Source organism: Gloeophyllum trabeum (assembly GCF_000344685.1).
Source record: "Gloeophyllum trabeum ATCC 11539 unplaced genomic scaffold GLOTRscaffold_00015, whole genome shotgun sequence".
In the NCBI taxonomy this organism is placed as follows: domain Eukaryota; kingdom Fungi; phylum Basidiomycota; class Agaricomycetes; order Gloeophyllales; family Gloeophyllaceae; genus Gloeophyllum; species Gloeophyllum trabeum.
This window is the reverse complement of record NW_006920424.1, coordinates 548,932-572,793: the sequence shown is the minus strand read 5'-3', so window position 1 is coordinate 572,793 and position 23,862 is coordinate 548,932. Positions and strand designations below refer to the sequence as shown.

The 23,862-nt window shown below is 57.0% G+C and overlaps 11 protein-coding genes across 11 annotated transcripts; 6 read left to right on the top strand and 5 right to left on the bottom strand.

The window, feature by feature from the left end:
- Positions 1-88: 88 nt before the first annotated feature.
- On the top strand, positions 89-836 carry GLOTRDRAFT_112408 (uncharacterized protein). The gene has a single exon (XM_007871832.1). The coding sequence runs from the start codon at positions 540-542 to the stop codon at positions 774-776; it is 237 nt and encodes a 78-aa protein (XP_007870023.1). The 5' UTR covers positions 89-539; the 3' UTR covers positions 777-836.
- A 200-nt stretch (positions 837-1,036) lies between these two features.
- On the bottom strand, positions 1,037-4,994 carry GLOTRDRAFT_65749 (antiviral helicase). Its single transcript, XM_007871831.1, has 10 exons — positions 4,789-4,994; positions 4,175-4,429; positions 4,010-4,123; positions 3,507-3,951; positions 2,755-3,456; positions 2,457-2,698; positions 2,022-2,399; positions 1,596-1,961; positions 1,346-1,546; positions 1,037-1,282 (listed from the first exon to the last, which is right to left on the bottom strand). Exons 1-10 carry the CDS (start codon positions 4,948-4,950, stop codon positions 1,100-1,102), a joined length of 3,048 nt encoding a protein of 1,015 aa, XP_007870022.1. The 5' UTR covers positions 4,951-4,994; the 3' UTR covers positions 1,037-1,099.
- A 323-nt stretch (positions 4,995-5,317) lies between these two features.
- Positions 5,318-7,160, top strand: GLOTRDRAFT_65747 (uncharacterized protein; the record flags this gene model as incomplete). The annotated part of the gene is made up of 5 exons (XM_007871830.1): positions 5,318-5,437; positions 5,486-5,653; positions 5,718-6,163; positions 6,217-6,311; positions 6,364-7,160. Coding segments are annotated over 5 exons (1,626 nt in total), but the record flags the coding sequence as incomplete, so codon positions are not given.
- GLOTRDRAFT_65745 (EF-hand) lies at positions 6,681-8,266 on the bottom strand. The gene is made up of 6 exons (XM_007871829.1): positions 8,185-8,266; positions 8,120-8,132; positions 7,918-8,061; positions 7,799-7,864; positions 7,593-7,740; positions 6,681-7,533 (listed from the first exon to the last, which is right to left on the bottom strand). The coding sequence occupies exons 1-6, from the start codon at positions 8,185-8,187 to the stop codon at positions 7,482-7,484; spliced, it is 426 nt and encodes a 141-aa protein (XP_007870020.1). The 5' UTR covers positions 8,188-8,266; the 3' UTR covers positions 6,681-7,481.
- GLOTRDRAFT_140961 (uncharacterized protein) lies at positions 8,228-9,512 on the top strand (the record flags this gene model as incomplete). Its single annotated transcript, XM_007871828.1, has 6 exons — positions 8,228-8,273; positions 8,326-8,354; positions 8,407-8,649; positions 8,705-8,832; positions 8,887-8,995; positions 9,055-9,512. 6 exons carry the CDS (start codon positions 8,228-8,230, stop codon positions 9,394-9,396), a joined length of 897 nt encoding a protein of 298 aa, XP_007870019.1. The 3' UTR covers positions 9,397-9,512.
- A 19-nt stretch (positions 9,513-9,531) lies between these two features.
- GLOTRDRAFT_81154 (DUF221-domain-containing protein) lies at positions 9,532-13,595 on the bottom strand (the record flags this gene model as incomplete). Its single annotated transcript, XM_007871827.1, has 15 exons — positions 9,532-10,170; positions 10,227-10,267; positions 10,323-10,398; positions 10,451-10,757; positions 10,840-11,013; positions 11,085-11,171; positions 11,227-11,258; positions 11,308-11,448; positions 11,497-11,557; positions 11,616-11,958; positions 12,013-12,759; positions 13,035-13,121; positions 13,176-13,288; positions 13,336-13,467; positions 13,520-13,595. 15 exons carry the CDS (start codon positions 13,593-13,595, stop codon positions 9,534-9,536), a joined length of 3,054 nt encoding a protein of 1,017 aa, XP_007870018.1.
- Positions 13,596-13,979: 384 nt separating this feature from the next.
- GLOTRDRAFT_27985 (uncharacterized protein) lies at positions 13,980-14,715 on the top strand (the record flags this gene model as incomplete). The annotated part of the gene is made up of 4 exons (XM_007871674.1): positions 13,980-14,023; positions 14,077-14,203; positions 14,393-14,601; positions 14,667-14,715. Coding segments are annotated over 4 exons (429 nt in total), but the record flags the coding sequence as incomplete, so codon positions are not given.
- Positions 14,716-15,448: 733 nt separating this feature from the next.
- Positions 15,449-17,020, bottom strand: GLOTRDRAFT_117919 (release factor; the record flags this gene model as incomplete). The annotated part of the gene is made up of 7 exons (XM_007871826.1): positions 15,449-15,592; positions 15,666-15,812; positions 15,886-15,975; positions 16,032-16,136; positions 16,197-16,640; positions 16,688-16,789; positions 16,841-17,020. 7 exons carry the CDS (start codon positions 17,018-17,020, stop codon positions 15,449-15,451), a joined length of 1,212 nt encoding a protein of 403 aa, XP_007870017.1.
- Positions 17,021-17,105: 85 nt separating this feature from the next.
- On the bottom strand, positions 17,106-17,964 carry GLOTRDRAFT_65739 (ribosomal protein L14b/L23e). Its single transcript, XM_007871825.1, has 5 exons — positions 17,913-17,964; positions 17,591-17,800; positions 17,457-17,527; positions 17,325-17,402; positions 17,106-17,275 (listed from the first exon to the last, which is right to left on the bottom strand). Exons 1-5 carry the CDS (start codon positions 17,926-17,928, stop codon positions 17,228-17,230), a joined length of 423 nt encoding a protein of 140 aa, XP_007870016.1. The 5' UTR covers positions 17,929-17,964; the 3' UTR covers positions 17,106-17,227.
- Positions 17,965-18,831: 867 nt separating this feature from the next.
- GLOTRDRAFT_132932 (uncharacterized protein) lies at positions 18,832-19,054 on the top strand (the record flags this gene model as incomplete). The annotated part of the gene is made up of 2 exons (XM_007871824.1): positions 18,832-18,889; positions 18,963-19,054. 2 exons carry the CDS (start codon positions 18,832-18,834, stop codon positions 19,052-19,054), a joined length of 150 nt encoding a protein of 49 aa, XP_007870015.1.
- Positions 19,055-19,303: 249 nt separating this feature from the next.
- On the top strand, positions 19,304-21,572 carry GLOTRDRAFT_65735 (catalase). Its single transcript, XM_007871823.1, has 11 exons — positions 19,304-19,470; positions 19,530-19,588; positions 19,646-19,893; positions 19,949-20,030; positions 20,082-20,261; positions 20,322-20,435; positions 20,493-20,642; positions 20,696-20,818; positions 20,883-21,078; positions 21,135-21,260; positions 21,321-21,572. The coding sequence occupies exons 1-11, from the start codon at positions 19,347-19,349 to the stop codon at positions 21,464-21,466; spliced, it is 1,548 nt and encodes a 515-aa protein (XP_007870014.1). The 5' UTR covers positions 19,304-19,346; the 3' UTR covers positions 21,467-21,572.
- Positions 21,573-23,862: the final 2,290 nt, after the last annotated feature.

The window sequence follows — 23,862 nt, the reverse complement described above, 5'->3', positions numbered from 1 at the left end:
GACCGCGAAAGCTGGCGCTCGAAATACACTGCATGAGGGGGTTCCTGGCAACAGCATGGTCTTCCGAGCAGAAGTGCTCGAGGATTCGGATACGGCTCGGGTTGAGATCGTACGGGTCATCACTTGATTCCTTGTGAGTCTTGGGAAAGTGGAAGAACCATGCGGTCATAAGCTTTGTTCACTAGATTCCCGCCAGCAAATCAGTAGTATGAGGAGGTTGTCTTCCTCCTCCTCCTCCTCCGAAGAAGTTGGTCTCCGGGAGCACCTGCGAGCTTCCAGCCAAGCGAAGCCCTGATCGTCGCGGACCCGGAGACGCAGCTCGACTCTCGCAAGACACATGTGCGGTAAGTCGCTACAGAGACAGATAAGTCTCAGCCGCGGATAGGAACTAGAGAAAGCCTTGCGGGGAAATATCTTCGGGACGGGATCGAAATAGCGTAGAACGGATTAAGGCAGGACCATGCGGCAGCAACAATTTCTGTACATATGATGCTTCGACGCTTCAGCGATGCATATCACCGTGTGATGGTAGTTATCGCATGGTCCATGATAAGGGGCGCTGGATGATGAGACGGCGTCCGACACGTCCCTCGGGTCAACGAGTAGACACCTCCAGAGCCTCGAATACGGCCGCGAAAGACATGCTGGCGCCATGGACGGTCTGCGGCTACGAACGTGAAATGATCCAAATCAAGAGACAGCATCCCAGCTGTCGCGTGCTTTGGGACCACGACGCTTCGTATGCGCACGTCGGCCGAGCAGCACATTTCAAGTAGCTTTCCCCTGGCACTGGGGTAACAAGGGCATAATCTCGGCGGGACACACCTCGCGATAGCACATAGAGAGACGAAGCTACGACTGAACTTCAGACCGCAGTAGCCGAATACTGCCGGCAGCCTTCCTAATGCTCCCGGCCTGAGCACACTGTCAGACGACCTGCTCCGGTAGCGACGAGCAAGGCCTACCAAGCTCCTGCGCGTCAAGTACCATGCGTTGCCACAAAGAGCGCGTGCAGTGCATTCAGCCCGCCGCGAGATCCGGATTGGAAGGATCAGCCAAATGACACAGAACCTGCCATACAGACGACAAGAGAGAAAGTCTATAGATACAAAGACGAGCAGAATATGACTGAATTCGGTCGCTCGAGCATCTCTGACGCCTTCTCAAATTTAGCTTCCAACTCGGCGTTCCCAATGACCTTCGCTGCCTGGCACATCTGCCGGATGAGCTCTTGCAATCTACGGAACACACGGATAACGCTCCCTTCAAATTGGTCCGTGAGCTATTTGAGACAATGACGCCATAAATGAGTACGGTCGCTGCGGAGGAGGGAAAAAGACCTAACCTTGCAGATGTCTGAGAAAGAAGCGCCGCGACACCATTGGACGACGGCGTCCATAAGCTCGACCTTGAACGACTGCACGTATTCGTCCTCCACGACCGGCAACTTCGACTCTTTCGACACCTTCGCTATCCGCCTCGCGATCTCTTGCATCACACGGAGTGGCGCAGCGAGTTCTTCTTTCAACTTTGTGACTTGCTCGCTCTGTACATATTTCAATAAATCTGAGACATGTCGGAGGAGCTACACGCACCTTCTCTGTGAAGACGAAGCAACTCAGAAGACCTGCGCACTGCTCGGGCGATAGTGGGTTGAACACGCCATTGAAGATCAATTCTGTCAAGAGCAGCTCGTCGCCCGTACTAATCTCGCAGGCGACTCGGCCCTTCACGTCCACGATGTCATCCGCCGTAGTAAACCCGAGCCGCCGGAGGACACGTTTCCGGCATTTGAGCTCTTCCATTTGAAGGACGTCGTTCGTAGCCTGTATGCGCTTCTTCAGGGAACGTATCCGTTGCTGGTGTTCCTGTTTCTTCGAATAGAGAGAGTAGAGCTCCGGTAACCGTGGATCCTTGTGTAGCGGGCTCGACATGAGCTTCGACTCCATTACCTCAATTTTCTGCGGCACCCTGGTTGTTAACCTATATCCGAATTATGGAGCGGCAACGAATTTGCTTACCTCCACCAGCTGTTTGAACTTGTCATCCTTGATCTCCATATTCTGTATAGGGTCCAACAGCGGTATCCCATCGGGAAATCGTTTCTGCACCTCCACGACGCTCTTCCACACCGTCTCCCGCGCCTGATGCGAGCGTATATCCTTGGGCAAGAATATCCGCAGATAGCTGATCGCATCCAGCGCGGATAGGAGGATGGGGATGACGAGCGGCTCGCCCGTCTGCCCCGGCTGGCACGGTTGCACACCCCCGGGTGTGGGCGGGAGATTCAACGCGTTGCGATCCTTGGGAACCGAGGAACCCGTCGCGCAGTTTAGCAGTACGTCCACGATGTATTGCTCATGCGGAGGGATCTCCTCAGCCACTGGCATCGGCCTGTTCTATAAGCACACGGTCAGTGCCCGTCACGCATTATTGGCGGTGTCACTCTTATATACCTTTGGCGGCAGCCGCTTGTGATAGTTTATTACGACGCCCCAGCCGAAATCTAGCTTCTGGTATTTAACCTTGACCAGTCGGCCGGGTTGAAGGAACGGTAAGCTATAGTTCGGGTGGGTGATGACATCGCGGAAGTCGGCCGCCATCTGGTCGAGCTGTTGCCGGTACGAATGGTAATCCGCGACGAGCGACTCGTCCGAGATGGTTATGGACTTCATGGCCTGTTCTTCCCGCGAAAGCTCTGTAGATGCATGTCAGTAGTGCCACCAGCGAGAGTGAAGGGCGCAGCAGTCATACCATCTTCTAACAGGGGTACGCCGGCGCTGTTCTGGAACTGGAAGAAACAGCGCTCGAGCATGTACTCTGGACTGATCCCCTCCACCTTCATCAAGTTTAACACCATGTTGTAGCCGAGGTGGAACGCAGAGTCCAGGCGGTCCGCCTCGCCTTTGATCATCTGCATTGCCGCGCTCGGTTCGAGCTTCTCGTCGCACATCATAATCACCACTCCGCGGTCGTCTAGCCCACGTCGTCCCGCACGCCCCGACATCTGGATATACTCTCCCGATGACAGATTACGGAACTCACGCCCGTCGAACTTGCGCGTCGCAGTGAACACGACGGTCTTTGCGGGCATGTTCAGACCGATAGAGAACGTCTCCGTCGCAAAGAGCGCCTTAATCAGGCCCTCCTGGAAGAGAATCTCGATGACCTCTTTCAGGATCGGGAGCAGCCCGCCGTGGTGGATCCCGATGCCGCGCTTGAGCAGGGGGAGCAAGTTCGCAATCTGCGGCAGCTGGCGGTCCTCCGCAGACAGGTTCTGGATCGCGCTGTCGAAGATGCTGGACACCAGGTCCTGCTCATCGGCCGAGTTGAACTCGAACTTGGACATATTCAGTGCGAGCGCCTCGCACTCACGCTTGCTGAAGGCGAAGATGATGACCGGGTTGTAATTTTTCTGCATGATCATCTTGACGATTTTTTGGATATCCGACGGCCCTGGGGAGGGGACAGTCAGGCGTGCTGAGTAGTCACTATAATCGACGTACCTTTCTTGTCTCCGCCCTTCTTTGTCTTCCCCTTCCGCCCGCGCCCGCTCTTGGGGTCGGCAGGGTCCTCACCCTGCTTCTCCTGCAGCATCCCCATCGCCTTGGTGAAATTATCCTCCCTAAACTCACCCTTCTCGTTCAGCACCAGGTAGATCCCCTCGCCGCCCGCCGGGAAGAGGTAGTGCTGCAACGGTGTCGGGCGGAAATCGGTGTACACGACGTGGCACGGCTGCTCGTGCGACTTGCATATCCACTCGGCGAACTGCATCGCGTTGGGGATCGTTGCGGACAGGAATACGTAGCGCACGCTGTGCGGGAGGAGGATGATCGTCTCCTCCCACACGACGCCGCGCTCCTTGTCGCGCATGTAGTGGATCTCGTCGAAAATGACCCAGGCGACTTCGCGCATGATTTCGGAGCCGCGGTACAGCATGGACCGTAGAATCTGGGCAGGTCAGAGTAACGATTAGGGCATGCGTAGTTTCTGCACACATTCTACCTACCTCGGTAGTCATGACTAGACATGTTGCAGACGGATTTATGGTAACGTCTCCGGTCATGAGGCCCACATCCCCAAACTCAGCAAGCATTTCGCGGTACTTCTGGTTACTTAGAGCCTAGCATAACCTGAGCAAAGGTGCAAAACAATGCAATTCGCTATCTGTTACCTTGATCGGACTTGTGTAGATAACACGCTGCTTGTTCTGCAGACATTGGGCGATGGCATATTCCGCGACAACGGTCTTACCGGCACTGGTATGCGCAGAGACGAGCACACTCTCATTTCTCTGTATTGCATGAACCGATACTTGCTGGAAGGGATCGAGGGTGAACTTGTACTCCCGAGCAGGCTTGGCTGGGGGAACGTGATTTGCAATAGGGATATAATTGTAGCCCGGTGGAACCGCGACTTGGTGGCGGACCTATGCATGCAACTAAGGTCAAAGGAGGAAAGAATTAGCACTGGTGGCAAGGACCGGCATCCCGCTACCGGACACCTGTGTTTCTCGCGACGGGTGGCAGAACACTCTCCTTGGATACTCCTTGACGGACCATAAGGCAGACATGAAGAACGAAATGAAGATGTCTCAAGAATGTCCCGCAATCTCCAAGATAACGGTAAATATCCCAGACATTCCATTGCTCGTTCCCAGGTGACTCTTCATGTCCGAGTCAAGGTCAAGCAAGGCCCATTCCAGGAGAGTGTTCTCCCAGCCGGGAGGAGCTCTTAGTAAGTCCGCTAGCGGGACGTCAGTCTTTGCCCACAGTGGAGGAAACGCACTTGGTGTCGAAGTTCGAGCCGCGTCCCGCTCTCGACTGCAGCGCCGGTCAGACCAGCGCTCGCAGCGACCTCCCGCTTCGCCTCAATCTCAACTTCATCGACAACCTCTGGCCTGGGGGACGCTATACGCGGCTTTTTGCTTGCATTCCCGTTCACCTCCATGTCCTCGTTTCTTGACGGAGGTTTCTCATCCGGACTGGCTTTGCGTTTCTTTGGAACGTCCTTTGCGGCCTCCGTAACCTCCATGGGAGCTTCCTCGCCGTCAGACACGGCGCTATGGCCATCGCGGGTATCGTCCAGAAACGAGAAAAGGTCCATTTCTTCGACTGGACTCTGGAGGGTGGTGGCAAAAGTAAGTGATGACACTCCAAAAATAGCACAACTTGGAGGTAGAAATATTCGTGATTGGCTTATCAAATAGGGACTGTGAGAGCTAAGCTCCATATTTGGATACGCTGGGACAGAGTCTAATATTTAGCGTCCGTTGACCTCACTGCACCGGGAGGACAGCTCGTCGCTTCTCCTCGCAATGAACAACTTGAACCCGACCCAGCGGTCGGCCGTCGAGCAATTGCAGACTTTGACCGACGGCAGCTGCGATGCAGACACAACAATATCCGTGCTCGAGAGCGTCGACTGGGACATCGAGGTGAGCGTTGGTACCGCATAGTGAACGCGGATGTCTGATGTCTCCAAGAAAGCGGCAAACGTGCTCTTCGGTGACCACGAGACGTCCAGCTTTGCACGCAATAACATTACCGCCGACGACAACGCGAGTGCACGGATTGACGTCGTTGACGACGACGACGAGGACGAGGACGAGAGCCGGCCTTTGACCGGTTCAGGTAGGAGGCGGGGCGCTCAGGTAAGCTGCCGACCGTTCGGAACAATCGCAGCGCTCACGAACTCCTTTCCCCCACCGCATACAGTCCAACTCGACCGTCTCGCACCTTCCCCGGCCCAGCATGCTCTTCTCCCTCCTCGCTTTCCCCTTCAATCTCATCTCCGGCATCCTGCGCACGCTCTACATGCTCCTGCGGCTCCCCTTCGGGCTTGCGCCCACGCGCTTCTCCAGCCTCACCTTCCTCCGCGGGTTCTCCGCGGCCTCGCCCAAGTCCGTCGACCCGCAGAGCGCCGCAGACAGATGGGTGCGCGCGCTCGAGGAGGAGACGGGCGCGACGTGCATCAGCCGCGCGGGGCTGCTCGGGTCGGCGGTGGAGGACCTGGAGGCGGCCGCGCAGGACGGGAAGAAGGTGCTCCCGGACTTTGTGGTAAGCAGCTATGAGGAGGCTCTCAGGAGGTGCGAGCGCGAGGCGCGGATTGGCTGTGTGGTGCTCGTGAGCGAGGAGCATGATGATGTAGCCGAGTTCAAGAGGTGAACAGCTGTCTCTTTCTGCTTGTTTCCACGGGTTGCTAATACTGCCCTAGAACGACACTTACGGACCCGAAATTCGTGCACCTGCTGCACTCGAACAATTTCGTCGTCTGGGGCGGAGACGTCAGAGACCCAGACACCTGGAGCGGTATGTACCGCACCCACGTTCCTGCGCATACACCATCTCATCTCTCCCACAGCCTCGCAAAAACTCCAAGCAACCACCTTCCCCTTCGTCGCCTTCGTCGCCCTCCAGCCACGGCGTACAACCGGCTCCAGCACCACCACCGCTTCCTCCCCCGCCCTCTCCCTGACCGTGCTCTCGCGGCACCAAGGCCACGCCGCCACCGCGCCCGCCAAGCTCCTCAGCCACCTCGACTCCCAGCTCCTCCCTCGCGTCACGCCCGTCCTCGAGCGCACGCGCCAGACACGCGCACGCCAGGACCGTGACCGCGCCCTGCGCGCGGAGCAGGAGCGCGCGTTTGCGGAGGCCGCGCGACGGGACGCGGAGCGGCTGCAGGCGCGGATGGAGGAGGAAAGGAGGAAAAGGGAGGAGGAGAGAAGGCGCATGGAGGAGCGCGAGGCGGAGGCGTTCAGGCGCGAGAAGCGGGAGGCGGTAAGGAGGAGGCAGAGGAGGTGGGTGAGGAAATTGGTGGATCCGGTGAAGGACGGCGTGAGGGTCGCGGTGAGGAGCCCGAGCGGCGCGAGGAAGGTGGTCGTCCTCGACCCCGCCGCGAGTCTCACTGTGCTCTACGCATACGTCGACGCGGAGGTGTTGATGGGCGGCGTGGATACGGACGCGCGCTCGTATTCGGGAGAGGATGCGTTCGGGGAAACAGACGTGCGCGAACAGATCGATTTGCTCGGCGGGGATCCGGACAAATGGTGGGGGTTCAAGCTTGCGCTCACGTACCCCCGGCGCGAGATAGAGTGGCTGCCCGACAGGAGCATCGCCGACGTGGAGGGGCTCAAAGGCGGCGCACAGCTCGTCGTGGAGAGGTGTGCGGACGACAGTCCTGGGGAGGACGGGTATGATACAGAGGAGAGCGACGAGGAGTAGAATTACTAGACGGGACTTTAGGTGTTTATTGCGTTCTCTCAATACTCATGACTCGATGCATCCATCCCCCGCAGGCGTAGCAGGTGCTACCCGTCATGCTAGCTGTTTGACTTGTAATGTACGCGTCTTTCGTACCCACTGTGGACTTGGAGACTGTCGTTGTCATAAGAATGGGTATCATCGTCGTCGTACATACATTAGTAATTAATTGTGCAACCTGACACCGAGCTGCTCCTGCTACCGTCTATGGCGCATCGCCTACTGACTCAGGATTGTCCGCACAAAGGACTCGTAGTTCACGTTCCCATCGCTGGTAAATCACAGATGTGAGCATGACCCCTCCGAACACAGAGAGTAGGGAGCACGTACGCGCCGATCTGCACCCCCTTGAGCAGCTCGTCGACCTCCTCGTCCGTCATCTTCTCCCCGAGCTGTGTGAGCACGTACCGCAGCTCGCCCGCACCGATGAACCCGTTGCCCTCCTTGTCGAACACCTGGAAGCCGCGAATGAACTCCTCTGTGTCATCACAGCCCGGGTTAGCAGGATCGAGTGAGATGGTAGTAAGCGAGCGTACCTGGTGTACCTGCGGGCTTGAAGCCGTCTGGGCGGTTCAAAATCGTGAGAAATGTCTTATAGTCCACTGCCCGAGTATCAGTCGATGGTCAGTAGTAGGAGGGACTCGGTCAGACATACCTTCTCGAGGGGCGCTAGCTACGATCTCAGCAACCTCGGCTTGCGTAGGGTTTTGCCCAAGGGCACGTAAAAGGTCGCCCAGGGTCTCTCTGGGTACTGCACCCGTCCCCTTCTTGTCGAAGAGTGCGAAGGCCTCTTTGTACTCTGAAGAAGCAGCATGTTAGCTGTTTTTCGTCCGAGTATATAATTGGCGAGATATTACCAGCGTTGTCACTCTGGAAGTGTATCAGTCAGGAAGAGCGAATAAACTGTATGTGTGGTACATACCATCGTAAAGGGAGCTGTTGCAGGAATTGATGGGACAAGAAGGATGGTAGCAGTGTTCAAGCAGACAGACGCGCTCCGTTTCAGAACGCGTGAAACCGCGACATACACCAAATAGGGGCGGTTGCGTACAACGTCTACCAGCACTTGTACCTTGTCAGCGCATACCTATGGTTCGTGTTCCGGAGCTTTGAGTGTTTCATCGCTCACGGATGCGCTACACAGGACACAGACTTTCTCGCCGACGTTATCCCGCCGCGCTACGCGGTCGAGTCGGACGAGGAGGACGAAGAGAACCCGCTGCTTCCCCCCGCCGCCCAGGCTAACCGCGTCGTCGATGTCAAAATCGCTGGCGACTACCCAACCGAAAAACCGATGCTTCTAGCCATTGGGCTGGCAGCGCAGACGTGGGCGAAGGGCGTCGGACTGGGAGAGGTCAAGGCGTCGATAGTGTTGAATGGGATACAGGTACTGCAAGCTCTTTGGATACCTCTCCCCTGACAATTCAGTGAATTAGTTCTAGGTTGGCTTTGCCTTCTCGCCGTCGTGGACGAAAGCGACTGTTGTGGTGTCTGAAGCTACGATACGCATACCGACGTGGGCGATGTACGCGTATGCCGAGGCCGTGATCGCTGCACTTAAGCCGACTAGGTACGTGTTGCATGTCAATCGAGCCGTTTAGTCGCCCTGACCACCTATCCTTAGCATCGTAATCCTCGATACCTACTCAGCCCCGCAATACATCGACGCCCACCCCATCTCAGCCGCAGATGCTCCGATCAGGTATCTGAGCACAGACGCCTGGTCACCTGTGGTATGTTGCTCGAGCGACCCAGTTCTCCAGACATAAGTGAGACTGACATTTATCCTCAGGGCCGCGGGGCCTCCCCATTCGCGCCTCCCAATGTCCTGCAAGCCACCTCCGCTGCCTTCATGCTCATCTCGGCGTTGAGCTCCAGCGCCGCCACCCTCCTCCTCCTGCCCTCTCCATACTCGATGCTTCCCCCAGCATCAGAGTTATCGTCATTAGGCCTCAGCAGGGAGATCGATTGGCCTACGGCTACCATGGCCGCAGCCCACGAGTGGCTGCTGCAAGCCCTCGGCGAACAGGCATCATCAAAGTGGGACAGAAACAGCAGTAGAATCTCAGCTCGCGCCCCATGGCTAACCCTCAAACGCGACGAGCCCCCGCCAGACTCGGGCATGTACCTCTAAAAGGACGTCGGGTTCTGTTTGCTTGGGGTATACGGATTAGCGAAGACATGTGCGATACCTGCAGCATAGTAATGTGTAACTGTAAACTACCAAAGATCCCTTGCTTCTTCCCTCCCTCCCTCCCTAAGATCATCCCCTCACTCATCATTATGCCCCGGCGAGAACGCCCCAGGGATCGTCTGCCGCCTTCTCTCGGGGTGGTGATAATACGTCCCGTAGCGCTGCTTCGAATTCGCAGGCGACGTCCCCTCCGAGATAGTCGAAGCCTGCCCCTGTCCCTGCTGCCCGGTCTGCTCCCCGGCCGGCTCCTCGCTCCCATTCGCGGGACTCCCAGGCGCGATCGGCGACCCAAAGTCGTCCTCCGAATCCGACTCCTCCTCGTCCAGCCACGCGCCGTCCTCGGGCAGCATAATCACACCCGAACCGTGGTCGTAGCTGAGCCGGTGCGCAAGGTGTTGCTGATGTGGCTGCAGCCTTCTCGATGAGCCAGACGCGTCGTCGCGCCAGGGATCCTCTACGTCGCGGGGTGCTTGCGCTTGCGTCTCGCCCTGTTCTTCGGGCAGCGGAGCGGTGGGTGCGCCCCGGCTGCCCAGGTGCCGGGAAGCGCGGCGGGACACACTCACCCGCTTTCGCAGGGTCAGGACGACTGCTTCGTCCTTCTTCCCCTGTGACGGTCGCCCGTTGTTGACCAGTGCCTGGCCCTTCTTCAGAGGAAGCCATGGCTGTGGGAGGACACCGGTCAGTGCGGGATGGCCGTACCGTCGCTTTCCGGTACTGTGCAAGCCGAGTGTCAGTGCAGTTTAAGTCGTGGGAGAAACTTGTTGGCTCACTTTAGCACGCCGCTATACCAGTTCGCCATTGGTGGTTGAGACTGGTGTTCTCGAGTGTCAGGAAGTAAGAAGAGAAGCAGGGATGGATAAACATACATAATCCGTCCTCGCGTCTTCCGGAGCGACGTAGAGCGTCTCATCATTCTGCGCATATCGCCGCCTATTCAAATTGCTAACAAAAGAATGAGCAGATATCGCAGACCGCGATCGTTCTCCAAACCAACCTTTGCGACCACGTCACCGGATGGCCCGCCCTCAACCTTACCACATCCGCCGTCTCCTCCCCGCGCTCGACCTCGTACACCGAGCTCAGACTCACATACTTGCTGAGCGGACGGAACGTCTTGTCCGTCTGCCACGCCCAGAACAGAGTGCCCGCGAGCAGCGGCCCGACGAGGAAGGACAGCACGTACGACTGCCGCAGGATGAAGTTGCCGATCATGAAGATCTGGAAGATGACCACGCCCCAGATGAGCCGCGTGAACGTAATTGGCCAGGCCTGCCCCTGCGATTCATAGGGTTTGTAGAAGACTGCAGGGAGCGAATGAGAAGAAGGGTAGATTCAGTGGGTACGATCTAGGAAGACGCATAGTGCGAGAGAAGAAGCACCTACCGAATAGAAGCTTATATTTGTACACCACGTATGCCACCCCAAAGTATATCGCGCCGAATATGACGATGAGCGGCTGGACAATACTATAGAGAATCGTAATCGTGAATATCAGTATTGCCTGTGGGTAGACGACGCCGTAGTTGATCATCGGCGGCGCGTTCAGCTCCGCAAAGTCTGCAGGATTCAGGATCCGCTCTCAGTTCAAGTTGGCAGAGAGCGAGGAGCATCGTCGGATGAACACAAACCTCGAGGGGTACGGGTGAATACCCGGAATAACATCTTCGGAATGATGACGCCCAAGTTGAGGAGCTGGAGGGGCATGATACCGATCCCTGCACGACTGTCCATCAGTACAGTCATCCCTCTGTGACTGCCTCTGCGACTCGCCTTGCAGGATGACATATGACAAGAAGAAATGCCTGCATCAAGGTGAGACTGAGCGTATCACCTGATGGACATCGGACGTACCTCGCTCTACCCTTCTGCAGTGCCTCCGCGAGCTTCTCAGGGATCTTGCCAGGCGAGTTGGCGAGGTCCCGCACGAGCTGCCAGTACGTACTCGCGAGGAGGAAGATGAAGACGACGTTGGTCAGTAGGAAGAGGAAGTACCTACGACACACGTGAGCGTTTCCTGTGGCAGGCGGGTAGAGTACGCACTTTTTCAGCAGGGAGTACTCGATCCAGCTGCGGGCGCGGTAGCCCTGGAGATACGTGAGGGCTATCCACAAATACCGTCTTGAGCGGTCGACGCATGCACTACAACGGAAAACCCATACCTTCCAGCAAAAACGGCAACAGCGCATTCAGACTCATCATCGCGACCGACGGCAGCGAGTTCTGCACGATCGCCTGCACCTTGTCATTCCTATCGATCAACCGCCCGAGCCACGGCCACGCCTTCTTGATCTCCTTGTAACTCAGCAAACTGGCGAGGAAGGTGATGGGCAGCAGCCAGAAGAGGAGGAGGACGCAGATGGCGGCGAGCACGAGCGTCTCGCGGATGACGAGCGCGCGCGGCGAGTGCGACATATTCGCCCAGACGATGTCGCGCGGCTCGGGGGCCTGGTGCGTGAGGCATTGCGCGGGGGCGGGGGCGTGTGCGGTCTGCACGGCAATTTGCTGGCGACGCAGGAGGTAAGCACATTAAGGCAAAGGGGGAGCGGGAGCACGCACCGCGCTCGACATCTTCTCGAACGTGACAAAGGCCGTCTGCGTCGCCCTGAACTTTCCCGAGCGCCGCTTCGCCTGCACGGCCGCGTCCGCCTCGGCGAAGCGCGCCTGGAGGTACTCGAGCGCGTCCACCTTCGGCTTGAACCACCCGGGGCGGATGCTCGGGCGCTTGCGGTGCGGGACGACGAGGCGCGGCTGCTGCGCCTCGACCGCGCCGGGCTCACCGTCCGTGTACGCCGGCGCGCTGCTCGACGGGTCGTACGCCTCGACCGTGCTCGGGTTGCCGACGTACTTTGTCCACGCCTGCTCGAGCTGCAGGAGCGCGTCGGTGCGCTTGTCGAGCAAGCGCTTGAGGGAGCCGACCTCGCGGCAGATGGTGACGCTCTCGACGGCGAGGTTCATGCCCTCGAAGTACTCCGCAAGCGCGCGCTCGGACTGCAGGTGCGGCGGGAGCGCGGAGAGCATGGCGGTGCGCGCGGGGATGGAGTGCACGAGCTCGAGCGAGAAGAGCTGGCGCGCGCGGATGAAGCGGCGGTAGTTGCGGTAGATGAACCAGAGGGAGAGGAGCGTGAAGAGGTAGGTGAAGAGGAGGTGGATGGTCAGGTAGGAGTTGGCGTCGGAGATGAGGTCGAGCCAGTCAGTGGGTTTGTCGGTGGGGGTCTTTGGTTTGGTGGTGTTGGGGCTGGCGAAGGAGTCTCCCCAGGAGGGCCAGTCGCTGTCTTCGTCTTCGTCGCCAATGCCGATATTACTCTGTGGGTGCATGAGCAGATTAGCACCAGGAGTATGGGTCCACGAAAACAGATGTTTTACGACAACTGCGTTGTGATCATAAACCAGGGAGCTCCACAGTGTCCAACAAATGCTGAGAGTATACGGCGATCATTGCCAGCTGAATCCTCAGCTATGCTTATAATAGAGATATACTCGGAGCATTCGTCGTGAGCTCTGCAGTCTACAGTCACCACGGAATAGGCGTGAAACAGCCGATTCCAGGACAATTCGTTTCGGCGAACAGGGAGACGTACGCGTAGGTTGATAGGCATGAGGGTAAAGGTCGCAAATACGGAGCAGACGGAGAAGAGGTAGAATGACATCTTGAAGAAGTTCAAAAGCTGCAGGGAGTATTGTCCGTCATGAACCTAGATGACGTGAAGAGACGGACGTACCACTGCAGCATCTAGACCCACTATCTGCAGAATGGTATACTCGGAGGTGCGTATGGTGGGCAGTATCCAACCAAAGAACGCCTGGTGTGCATGTGCCTCATGTGGGGAGAAGCCTACCCGCCTCTTTAGCATTACCCGACATAGCGAGCAATCGACGCACCTTTGAGCTTCGTCCGGGGCGCGAACAGCAGCGGCCATCGGGTGCGGCAATAGGAGAAGAGCAGAAACGAGACGAGACCGATGGTGGCGGAAAGGATGAGTTGGGTGGTGAACCAGGGTCCTTCGAATTTATCTTCACAACAAAGTCATAAGGCAGCAAAGCGACAAAAGGAATAGCATCGTACAAGTCGGAGGGGAGCCCGGTGGCGGGCCAGCAGGCTCGTCCCAGGTGCCGTTGAAGGTCGACACGGGCCAGTCCATTTGGCAGGTCTATACGGAATTGAATATTCAGCCTATACGGAATTGAATATTCAGCCTATACGGAATTGAATATTCAGCCTATACGCCGCCAATGTTGTCGCACTGGACTGACCTCTATCACGTCCAAGCCAGAGTCCACAGGCCATACGCAGTACGATTAACGCCCGTCTTACGTAACACGCGTTGTGGCTTCGTTCACCTTCGTTCTCGCCACACCGTCCATCGCCGCCGCTGTCTCACACGTCCTGCTCGAACATGTCGTCCACGTCCGACTCGAATACCGCTGGGCCGTCTCGCATCGACACAGAGTCCCTGCTGTCGTTTCCCGCGCAGAGCTCGTCCGCACCCGCGCCCACCGCTGCTCGCCAGCCCCGGCAGGTCCTCAAAGACAGGCTCTACGTCGGCAACCTGCATCCCACCGTCGACGAGTACGTCTGCATTTCATCTGCCATGTTGTGATCCACACTCAAATCATGAGCAGACACACCCTGATCAAGCTCTTCTCCAAGTTCGGCAAGATCTCCAAGCTCGACTACCTCTTCCACAAGACCGGGCTGCTGAAGGGCAAGCCGCGCGGATACGTCTTCATCGAGTATGCCAACCCCGAGGTACGTCTTGTTTCTTTACCTAGCCTGCAGAAGCCCAGCTCACCCCGGGTTTCTTGCACGCTCCTTCCCGTATCCCACCCGACCATCATCACCACCACCGCGATCCGACAACAGGCACCCGGGGAGGGCTGGGGCCAAGGCTAAAGAAGCGAATTTCCATTTACACTGACTCTTTACGTATCCGCCTAGGACGCAGCCAAAGCGATAGCAGCAGCGCACGACAAGGTCCTCCGCGGGCGCAAGCTGGTCGTCACCTACGCCACCCAAGCCCCCGCGGACTCCTACTCCCACTCCGGCTCTAGCAGCAGCGCAAAGTACCGCAAGGGCGCGCTCGAGGCCAACAGGCCCACCACGCTGAGCCTGCTCAAGACGAGCGTCGTCGCGAGCAGTCGGAATGAGTGAGTGGCAGCGCTGTTGCCTTTTCTCTGTCTAGGGTGTGCTCACGATTGTGCGTGCGATGTAGCACGAAAGACAAGATCGCGAAGCTAGAAGCCAAGCTCCGCCAGCTCGAGAGCAGTCCTTTATCCACGTCTCCCGCCGCATCTTCGTCCGCCCACAGCTCGCTCCCGCCGAAACCCTCCCCTGCAGTGACCCTCCCCGCCTTCGCCTCCCAATCCCAGCCCGGCGCCCATTCTCGCTCACAAGCTCGCCGTCCGTCCTCAAATCCGAATACCCAAGGCGCTACGCTCTCATCCGTCCTGCGCAGCGGCATCCTGCCCTCTGTCCCGCCCCGCGCTGCCCGTACTAGTCCCCTTCTCGCTCATTCTTCCTCTTCCGCTCAGAAATCGGGCAACACGGGGGTAACGAAGCCGTCCCTGAATTATTAGATCATACTTTTTGTGTGTAGGGTTGGATATACTATCGTTATCAATCGGTATGCACGCGTTTGTCCCTTCGTCAAGCGAACCCCGTCTCCGAGTTGCTGCTCATACGTTCGAGCCTGCTTACATCCCCGGTTGCTGAGTTACCGATCCTAGCTCATCCGCTGGGTAGGTAAATGAACCGTCGTACCCCTCCCTTGGTGCTTCGTCGGCGATACGGTACGAGACAGCCGCGCAAGCTCCAACCCAGACTTGCGGATCCACGTCGAATGCTGATACATATCGCAGTACCAGACGAATGGAGAGCACGGCATTGTCTGACGGGATCGCGTCGATGCATGATTACTGTATGTTGTTCCTTCTAGCACGGAGAAGAAGAGTATATTAAGAAAAACAAGCCGAACAATACCGGTCAAGCGTACGCCTACGGCTCCTCCAGCATCATCTCCAGCGTCTCCTCCGCATGCCGCTCCCTCATCGCCTCCACGAACGTCTCCAGCCCGTTCCCCTCCATCACGCTCTCGAGGTTCATGAGCGACAGCCCGAGGCGGTGGTCCGTCACGCGGTCCTTTACCACAAACATATGTCAATATTAAATTTATAACAGGGACAAGGGATGAAGGTAAAGTGAGAGCACCCACCTGCGCATAGTTGTACGTCCGGATCTTCTCGCTCCTGTCGGCCGTGCGCACGAGGCTACGCCGCGCGTCGCGGCGCTGCGCCATCTCCTGCGTCAAGCGGATGTCCATCAGACGTGCGCGCAATATTTGGAAAGCGCGGCGTTTGTTCTGGGGTAGCGTGGGCATGGGTAAGATATACATTAAGAGTCGGCGTAGTAAACGAGGAAGAGGAAATGCGAACCTGGTGCTGGCTGCGCTCGTCCTGCATAGACACGGTGATGCCCGTGGGGATGTGCGTGAGGCGGACGGCGGACTCGGTTTTGTTGACGTGCTGCACGGGTTTGTGAGTAGGGATTTGATGTGGGATGGAGAGCGGGAAAGGCTTGCCTGGCCGCCTGCGCCGCGGGCGCGCATGACCTCGATCTTCACGTCTTCCATTTTGAAGAGGTCGTCGGCGGGGGAGGGCTCTGCCTCCTCTACCAATGGCAGCACCTAACAATAAGAAAATGAGCACACAAATAATCACCGCGCCGTTCCAAACCAGATACGCACGACAACCGCAACCGTGCTCGTATGCACCCGCCCGCTGGCCTCCGTCGCGGGCACCCGCTGCACGCGGTGCACGCCGCTCTCCCACCTGAGCCACTCATACGCGCCCGCGCTGCGCACCTCGAGCACGGCGTCCTTCACGCCGCCCTCGTCGGTCTTGTTCGCGCTCGCGACATGCGCGGCCCACCTGCGCGCGCCCGCGAAGCGCGTGTACATGCGCAGCAGCTCGGCCAGGAAGAGCGCCGCCTCAGAGCCGCCGACGCCGGCCTTGAGCTCGAGGAGCGCGTGCAGGTGCGCGGTGGGCGAGGAGGAGGAGAGGAGGAGGGCGGGGAAGGTGTGCGTGAGGTACGCTTGGAGCTTGGTGGTGAGCTCGGCGTGCTCGTCGGCGGCGAGGGCGCGCATGGAGGGGTCGGCGTCGTGCAGGAGGGAGGTGGTTTCGTTGAGGAGCTGCAGCGGTTGGTGGGTGGGTGGGCGAGGGCGCGCTGCGTGCTTACCTGGAGGGTCTGCGACCAGTCGTCCCAGGCTTCCTTGAGTGGTTCCAGCTCTTTCAGTTGCTTCGAGCGTGCAATGTCATTATGGCCCGACGATTCATTGACCTATTCATGGTAAGAGAGCGCTGCATAAAACAGAACGCGAAAGCTGCATACCGACTTGAGCAGGTTGGCCCTTTCCGCCACCTTCTTCTCGACTACCCGGAGGATCTTTGCATTATTCAAGTCCAGTTGTTCCGGAAACTCGGGGCGTTTTGCAGCGAGCGCTGCTGCCTGTCGATGCCATGGCTGTGGAGGGCGTCGCAGCAGCGGTCGAAGAGAGCGCAGAGCTTGCATGCCCGCATTTCGCAAAGTGGCAAATTAGACCAGTCACGCCGGCATACACCGAACTCTGATTCCTTGTTTTCTGGCCGGCGTACCAGGCGTACACTGTCAGGGTCCGGGTGGATCGTATGCATATTATGGATAGCAAGTCATGATGGAGGATGCTAGCAATACGAAACATGACACATAGTACATGGAGAACCCCTCGTCCATACCACCTCATACCACCGTACCAGCGTTGGAAGCAATACGTGGCCACAGATCCGCCTAGAAATGAATCAGGAAAGAGCTGTTTGCACGGTCCAAGGCTACTCACGCATTCTTTTGCAACGGGCCCTGTGATGGCAGAGCCCTTCATCTCACCCTTGGGGTTGACGATGACACCAGCGTTGTCCTGGCACTCAAGCATGAGGATCCTCAATCGAACGCACCCGAAATCACAACTCACCTCAAAGTAGAGGAAGACACCGTCCTTTCTCCGCCATGCTTTCCGCTGGCGGACAATAACAGCAGGCATGGCTGTAGTTCACAGTTGCAAGCGGACATCAGAGCGAGCCCACGGCACAAGCAAACAGGACGCACTCTTCTTCCTCAGCTCAGGCTTACCCTTCTTCACGGAAGCGACGACCATGTCACCGACACCGGCATCTGGCAGCCGGTTCAGGTGGGAGCCCGTGCCGTAGGGCTCGATGACAAAGAGGGACTTGGCCCCGGAGTTGTCTGCGCAGTTCAGGACTGCACCAGTGGGCAGACCGAGGGTCATGCGGAACTTGTTACCACTTGCGCCGGAACCTGGACAGTAGCCATGAGCAAACGAGCGATACGCTGTGAACGCCTACTAACCTGCATTTTACGGAGTGTCAGCCTCTGTGCCACGCTGCGACCTACAGCCTGGCGTACTCACCGCGTTTGGAGGCCATTTTTGTGTCGGTCTTGAATGTTGCACGGGCGTGTGTCGTAGGACAGATTCGATTGCAGGCGCCGGGAGTTACCGAGAGGTACTGTACAGCTGCACGTGATTGAAGCCATCACGTGCCTTGCGCCACCCTCGCGTCTGCTGTTCACCAGCTTCCAAGTCCCTCGCGGCGTCGCACGCTTTGGAATGCTGCCCTGGCCAATCTCACGCTTTGCAGAGTTCTATATCTGTTCTGGAGGGCTGAAGCTTGCGGAACTTGTAGACAGATTTGCAGAAAGCGCTAGTTCTGTCGATCCTGGATGAATACAGCTTCTGGCTGCGCTGCCTGACTTCTGCACTCCCGGACCCGCCCAGTTTTCGTGGTCTGTTCCGGCAGTGCAGCAACCGGTGCGTCTCCAGCGTTGGTAACTTAAGCTTGCGAAAACTTGCGGCTGTCGTGCTCTTCACCGATCTTCGCGATAACGACCACCCTGCGCTCCGATGCCCCGGTGAACGAGCATGGAATGCGCGGCCGCCCGCCCGAAGGCCTCTTGGCGAGTCTTCATTCTGGCTTCCGTCGATCCTGACGAATATCGTTGTCCCTGCTCGCAATGAGCCCATGTGCCGGCTCATAATCAAAAAGGACCCGTCCCACTCCGAAATCTCGAACCCCTGAACGTTGACCGAGGCCCTCCACTCGCTCTTCCTCGAGATCCGTGACCCTCAGCTGAGGAACAGCTGATTCGTGAGACGGCGCTAGGGCTTAGCTCAAAGGCAGGTGAGTTATTCTGAGGGGGTCATGTGATGGCTGCAACACAGGATGAGTAAAGAGACACTTCTCCATCACCATCGGAGACGATGGTCCACCTTTCGGCCTTGTGATGAGGAAAAGATATGCGGATTCGATTACGGCAACACGTTTGTCTCAATGGCGTTTGTCGTCGCGCAGAGCCCGCTGTACCGCTACGCTGGTCTCCATATCGGTGGTAAGTCGACACCGTGTCAAAACATTGCTCGAATAGAGGCTCATCCCATTGTTCCGCGGTTTCTCCTGCGCAGGCGTGCTCGACAAACATTTTGCCAGAACGTGCTCGCAGGCGTCCGCTCGCCCCGAAGTTCAGGATCCCGCTAGCGTTCCGGTGTCCAGGTGAACCTCTGCGTCGCGATACGTGGGAGGGCCCCGTCGGCGCATGGGAAACAGCCAATGGCCTCAATTGAATTGCACGCCCTCTGTCGGAGAAGGATCTCGATCTTCACATGCCGCCTTCTTTTCTCGTCTCGTCATGTCTTAAACCCAGTTCTGCGAGGACATCTGCCTGTGAACAGATGACCATCGCCAGCGCCTCGGCCGGGCGTGCGTTGCTGATAAGACTGCGCGCGCGGCGAACGCTCGTTCCCTCGACCCGCCCCCTTCTCTCCTTCCACCATCAGAGTATCGCCAGGATGCCGTCCAAGCAGGTTTTCGAGACGAAAGACGAGGCGGTTTACACGACCTCCAACGGCGCCCCCGTGAAGGAGCCGTATGCAGCTGAGCGGGTCGGGTTCAATGGTCCTCTGCTCCTCCAAGGTCAGCCGTGCGCCCCGCTCGTCCCCCCTCCGTCCGTCGATCTCACCTGCGTCGTGTAGACTTCCACCATATTGACTTGCTCGCCCACTTTGACCGCGAGCGTATCCCCGAACGTGTCGTACGTTATCGATTGTCGCACCCGTCGGCTTAACGCCCCTAACCCTGCTCTCTGCAGGTCCACGCCAAGGGTGCCGGTGCCCACGGCTACTTCGAGGTCACCCACGACATCACCGACTTGACGTGCGCGGCGCTGTTCAAGAAGGTCGGCAACCGCGCCCGCGCGACCGTCCGTTTCTCGACTGTTGGTGGCGAGTCCGGGTCTGCCGACACTGCTCGTGACCCCCGTGGGTTCGCCATCAAGCTGAGAACGGAGGAGGGTAACCTGGACTGGGTGTTCAACAACACTCCGGTCTTCTTCATCAGGTAAGGCGATTCCACGGCCAAGCCTGAGGCGAGCCACTTATGGTTATGTCAACAGGGATCCCGCCAAGTTCCCGCACTTTATCCACACTCAGAAGCGCGATCCCCAGACGCACTTGAAGGATGCGGACATGTTCTGGGTATGTCAACGTCTACGGTTGAGGTTGCGTCACCTAACCGTGGTGCGATAGGACTACCTCTCGCAAAACCCCGAATCCATCCACCAAGTCATGATCCTGTTCTCCGACCGTGGAACCCCCGACGGGTACCACCAGATGCACGGCTACTCCGGCCACACATTCAAGTTCGTGAACGACAAGGGTGACTGGTACTACGTTCAGATCCACTTCATCGCAGACAAGGGCTTCAAGGTCCGCATCTCTTTCTCTGCGTTCATAGGTAGATTGTTGCTGATTCTCGAATCTGCATAGACTCTCGACAACGAGCAGGCCGGCAAGTTGGCGGGCGACAACCCCGACTACGGTATCCAGAGCTTGTTCGAGGCTATCGAGAGCAAGCAGTACCCGTCCTGGACCGTCTACGTCGTAAGTGCCGGATACTCGGACTGCGTGTCGGTAGATATTGATGCACGCGGCCGTTAGCAAACCATGACCCCCGCGCAAGCCGAGTCCTTCCGGTACAGCGTCCTCGACTTGACCAAGATCTGGCCGCACTCGCAGTTCCCCCTCCGCCCTATCGGCAAGCTCGTCCTGAACGAGAACCCCGCCAACTACTTCGCTGAGATCGAGCAGGTGCGTGGTGGCCTGAGAGTGTTCACGTTCGTTGACTCATCATACGCGTTTAGGCTGCCTTCTCCCCGTCGCACATCGTCCCCGGTATCGAGCCCTCTGCCGACCCCGTCCTCCAATCGCGCTTCTTCTCCTACCCCGACACCCACCGTCATCGTCTCGGCGTCAACTACCAACAGGTCCGTGCCTGCTTCGTGTCTCGTCGACAGAGGACATTTGACTGACCTCGCACGAATCACGCAGTTGCCCGTCAACGCGCCGATCGTCCCGATCGCGAACTTCCAGCGTGACGGTTTCATGGCCTTCAACAACCAGGGTGCCCGGCCCAACTACCAGAGCTCGATCAGCCCGCTCAAGTACAAGGCCAAGCCCTACAGCTCTCTCCAGCACGAGACCTGGATCGGCAACTCCATCGCGCACCTCAGCGAGATCACGGAGTGTAAGTCGCGAGCTTGTTCCCTGGTAGGTTGGTAACTAAAGAGCTTTTGGCTCTAGTGGACTTCGAGCAGCCTCGTGAGCTGTGGCAGAAGGTCTTGGACGACACGCACAAGGCCCATCTTGTCCACAACGTTGCCGTCCACCTCGTCAACGCCAAGAGCGCGGAAGTCAAGGCCAGGCAATGTACGTATCCTGACATAACGCACACGAATACAGGAATTGACCGCCACCTGCGCTCTGTAGTGTCCGTGTTTGCTGCTGTCGACCAGGACCTCTCGGACAGGATCGCGAAGGCGATCGGCGCGCCCACGGTGCAGCCGTTGAAGGTGAAGCCGGCTTCTGAGGCCATTCCTTTCAAGACGAACATCGGGAAGTCCCAGAACTTCTGAGCGGGTCGATGGTTTCGGCGGATGAGCACTCCATTAACATAGAATAGCAAGGAAACGGTGTTGTACATCTACTTCATATCATTGTAGGAACAGATTTGTCCTCTCATTTTTGAAGGTTCGTCCAGTGGAGCTGGCAGTGTAGCTGCAGTGCTTAAGTTTTGCTGCCATAACCTGATCACCAATGCATGTCACTCAACTTCTTCCGTGAGATCTACGGTCCTGTGGCGGGGGAGCCACAGTCCATTACAGTCCCAGTTCCCACGCCATTTGGGACCCCGGCCTCTCCATTCCCCGTCCATCCCGGCCTGCTGGAGGGCCAGATACACGCCTCCCATGCTTCAAATAATGTATATACTTGCAAATATAATCTATCCTATTGTTTGTAATATTTGAGGGTCAAAGAAGCACATCAGGCGCTCGGGAACTCTACGAACGCGCGGGTGAGGTAACCAGATATCTACCCGAGGGACTGTAAATGCCAAGGCTATGGACTGTGAATTTCGCCAGCGGAAATCGCGTCGTGACCAGGCTCCTAGAACCATCCGTCTCGCGTCCTCGATCCTCTCTGCTAGGGCGTGTGTGAAGATGTTATCTAATATGGCTTATATAATGCAGTTTATGTATAATTGTATTTCCTGATTAAGCCGAACGGTGAGGATGAGGACGCTATGAGACGGCTGGCCCAACTCGTCGTCCGAGGTTTTACCGGAATTATGTAAGGCGGCTAAGCGACTAACGACGCATCGGTTTATTGACGTTCGTCGACTGCCCGATTTGGATTTCGAGGTGGCTTTCTCGTCGCACCTCAGCCGCCCTTCGAGCATCTCCTCTGCTCACCGCGCGTCGACGGGGACATGGACATTGTAGCTGTCAATAACAGAATATTGTATATCTGAATTGTTGACTGCATGTACTTCCGGTGAGCATGAGTAGGTACGGGAATCCTCCCACTTCAACAAAGAAAGCAGTGAACAGTTATTTACCACAATAGTGCGGCAGCTACTGTCTCTGTATTTTTATCAAAATTAAAGTAGATTTATACACACAATCTTCAAAGGTCTGGGGTTACTTTGCATCGAGGAGCCTGGTACTTGCACTTTTCAATGTATATAGAATAATCTATTCATCGAAATACATCGAAAATACAGAGCAACAGCTACTCATGCATTACTATCAAAACAGTGCTTTCTATTTAAAGATTAGATTGTATGCCCCGCCATTGACGCGCGGCGAGCAGAGGAGATGCTCGAAGGGCGGCTGAGGTGCGACGAGAAAGCCACCTCGAAATCCAAATCGGGCAGTCGACGAACGTCAATAAACCGATGCGTCGTTAGTCGCTTAGCCGCCTTACATAATTCCGGTAAAACCTCGGACGACGAGTTGGGCCAGCCGTCTCATAGCGTCCTCATCCTCACCGTTCGGCTTAATCAGGAAATACAACTATAAATAAACTGCATTATATAAGCCATATTAGATAACATCTTCACACATGCCCTAGCAGAGAGGATCGAGGACGCGAGACGGATGGTTCTAGGAGCCTGCGTCGTGACGCGATTTGGCGCGGATGCGCGCCAAAATCGACCCCCTCCTCAGCTAGGTTCGGGTCGGGAAATTCACAGTCCCAACTGCGGCATCACAGTCCACTCGGCACCCAGATCTGTGGCTTGCCCCGAGCTTTAGCTGACCTACTTGCTTGCTCCTGGTCTTTATTCCTTACTTAGCTGTACTGCACTGTAGCTGCACATGTACTCTAGTGCAAAGAAATTTTATTCCGAATTTTCTACCCTACGGTACCCTCACGAGGAGGCTGCATCTGCCCGCCTCCCGAGCTTGACTTGCAGCGGTGGCGGGAGTTGCTTATGTAATCCGATTAAGACTGTAAACTTTTATATGATCAGATTCACATGAGGCGTGCTAAGGTAAAATTAGCCCTACTCAATTGTGGCTGATAGCCTCCAGGTGACTGCGCGCACCCGGGTGACAACGTTACCAATGGGGACGGGCAGCGCCTACTGGGGACGGGCAGCGCCTACTGGGGACGGGCACAGGCTCCTAAACCACCCGTCCTTAGCGTTCGCGCTCCTCTAATTACTAGGGCAGAAGTGAAATATTATGTAAGAAAATGTATTATATGAGAATTACCGGATACAGAACGAACAAGAGGAGGAGAACGCTATAGGATGGCTGGAACAAATCGTCTCCCCGAGATCACCGAGTCTGACTAAGCATGCCAAAAACGGCAGTAGCTGAATTGCTTCAACAGCAGTGGGTGGGCAATTGGGGTCATATAACATAGTTGTATGAGTTCGAAGCAACTTATAAGACATCCAATGAAGCTCTCAGACACTCGGGCTGAGTATTCAGTGAGCATATAGTACACTCACTACTGTTGAAGC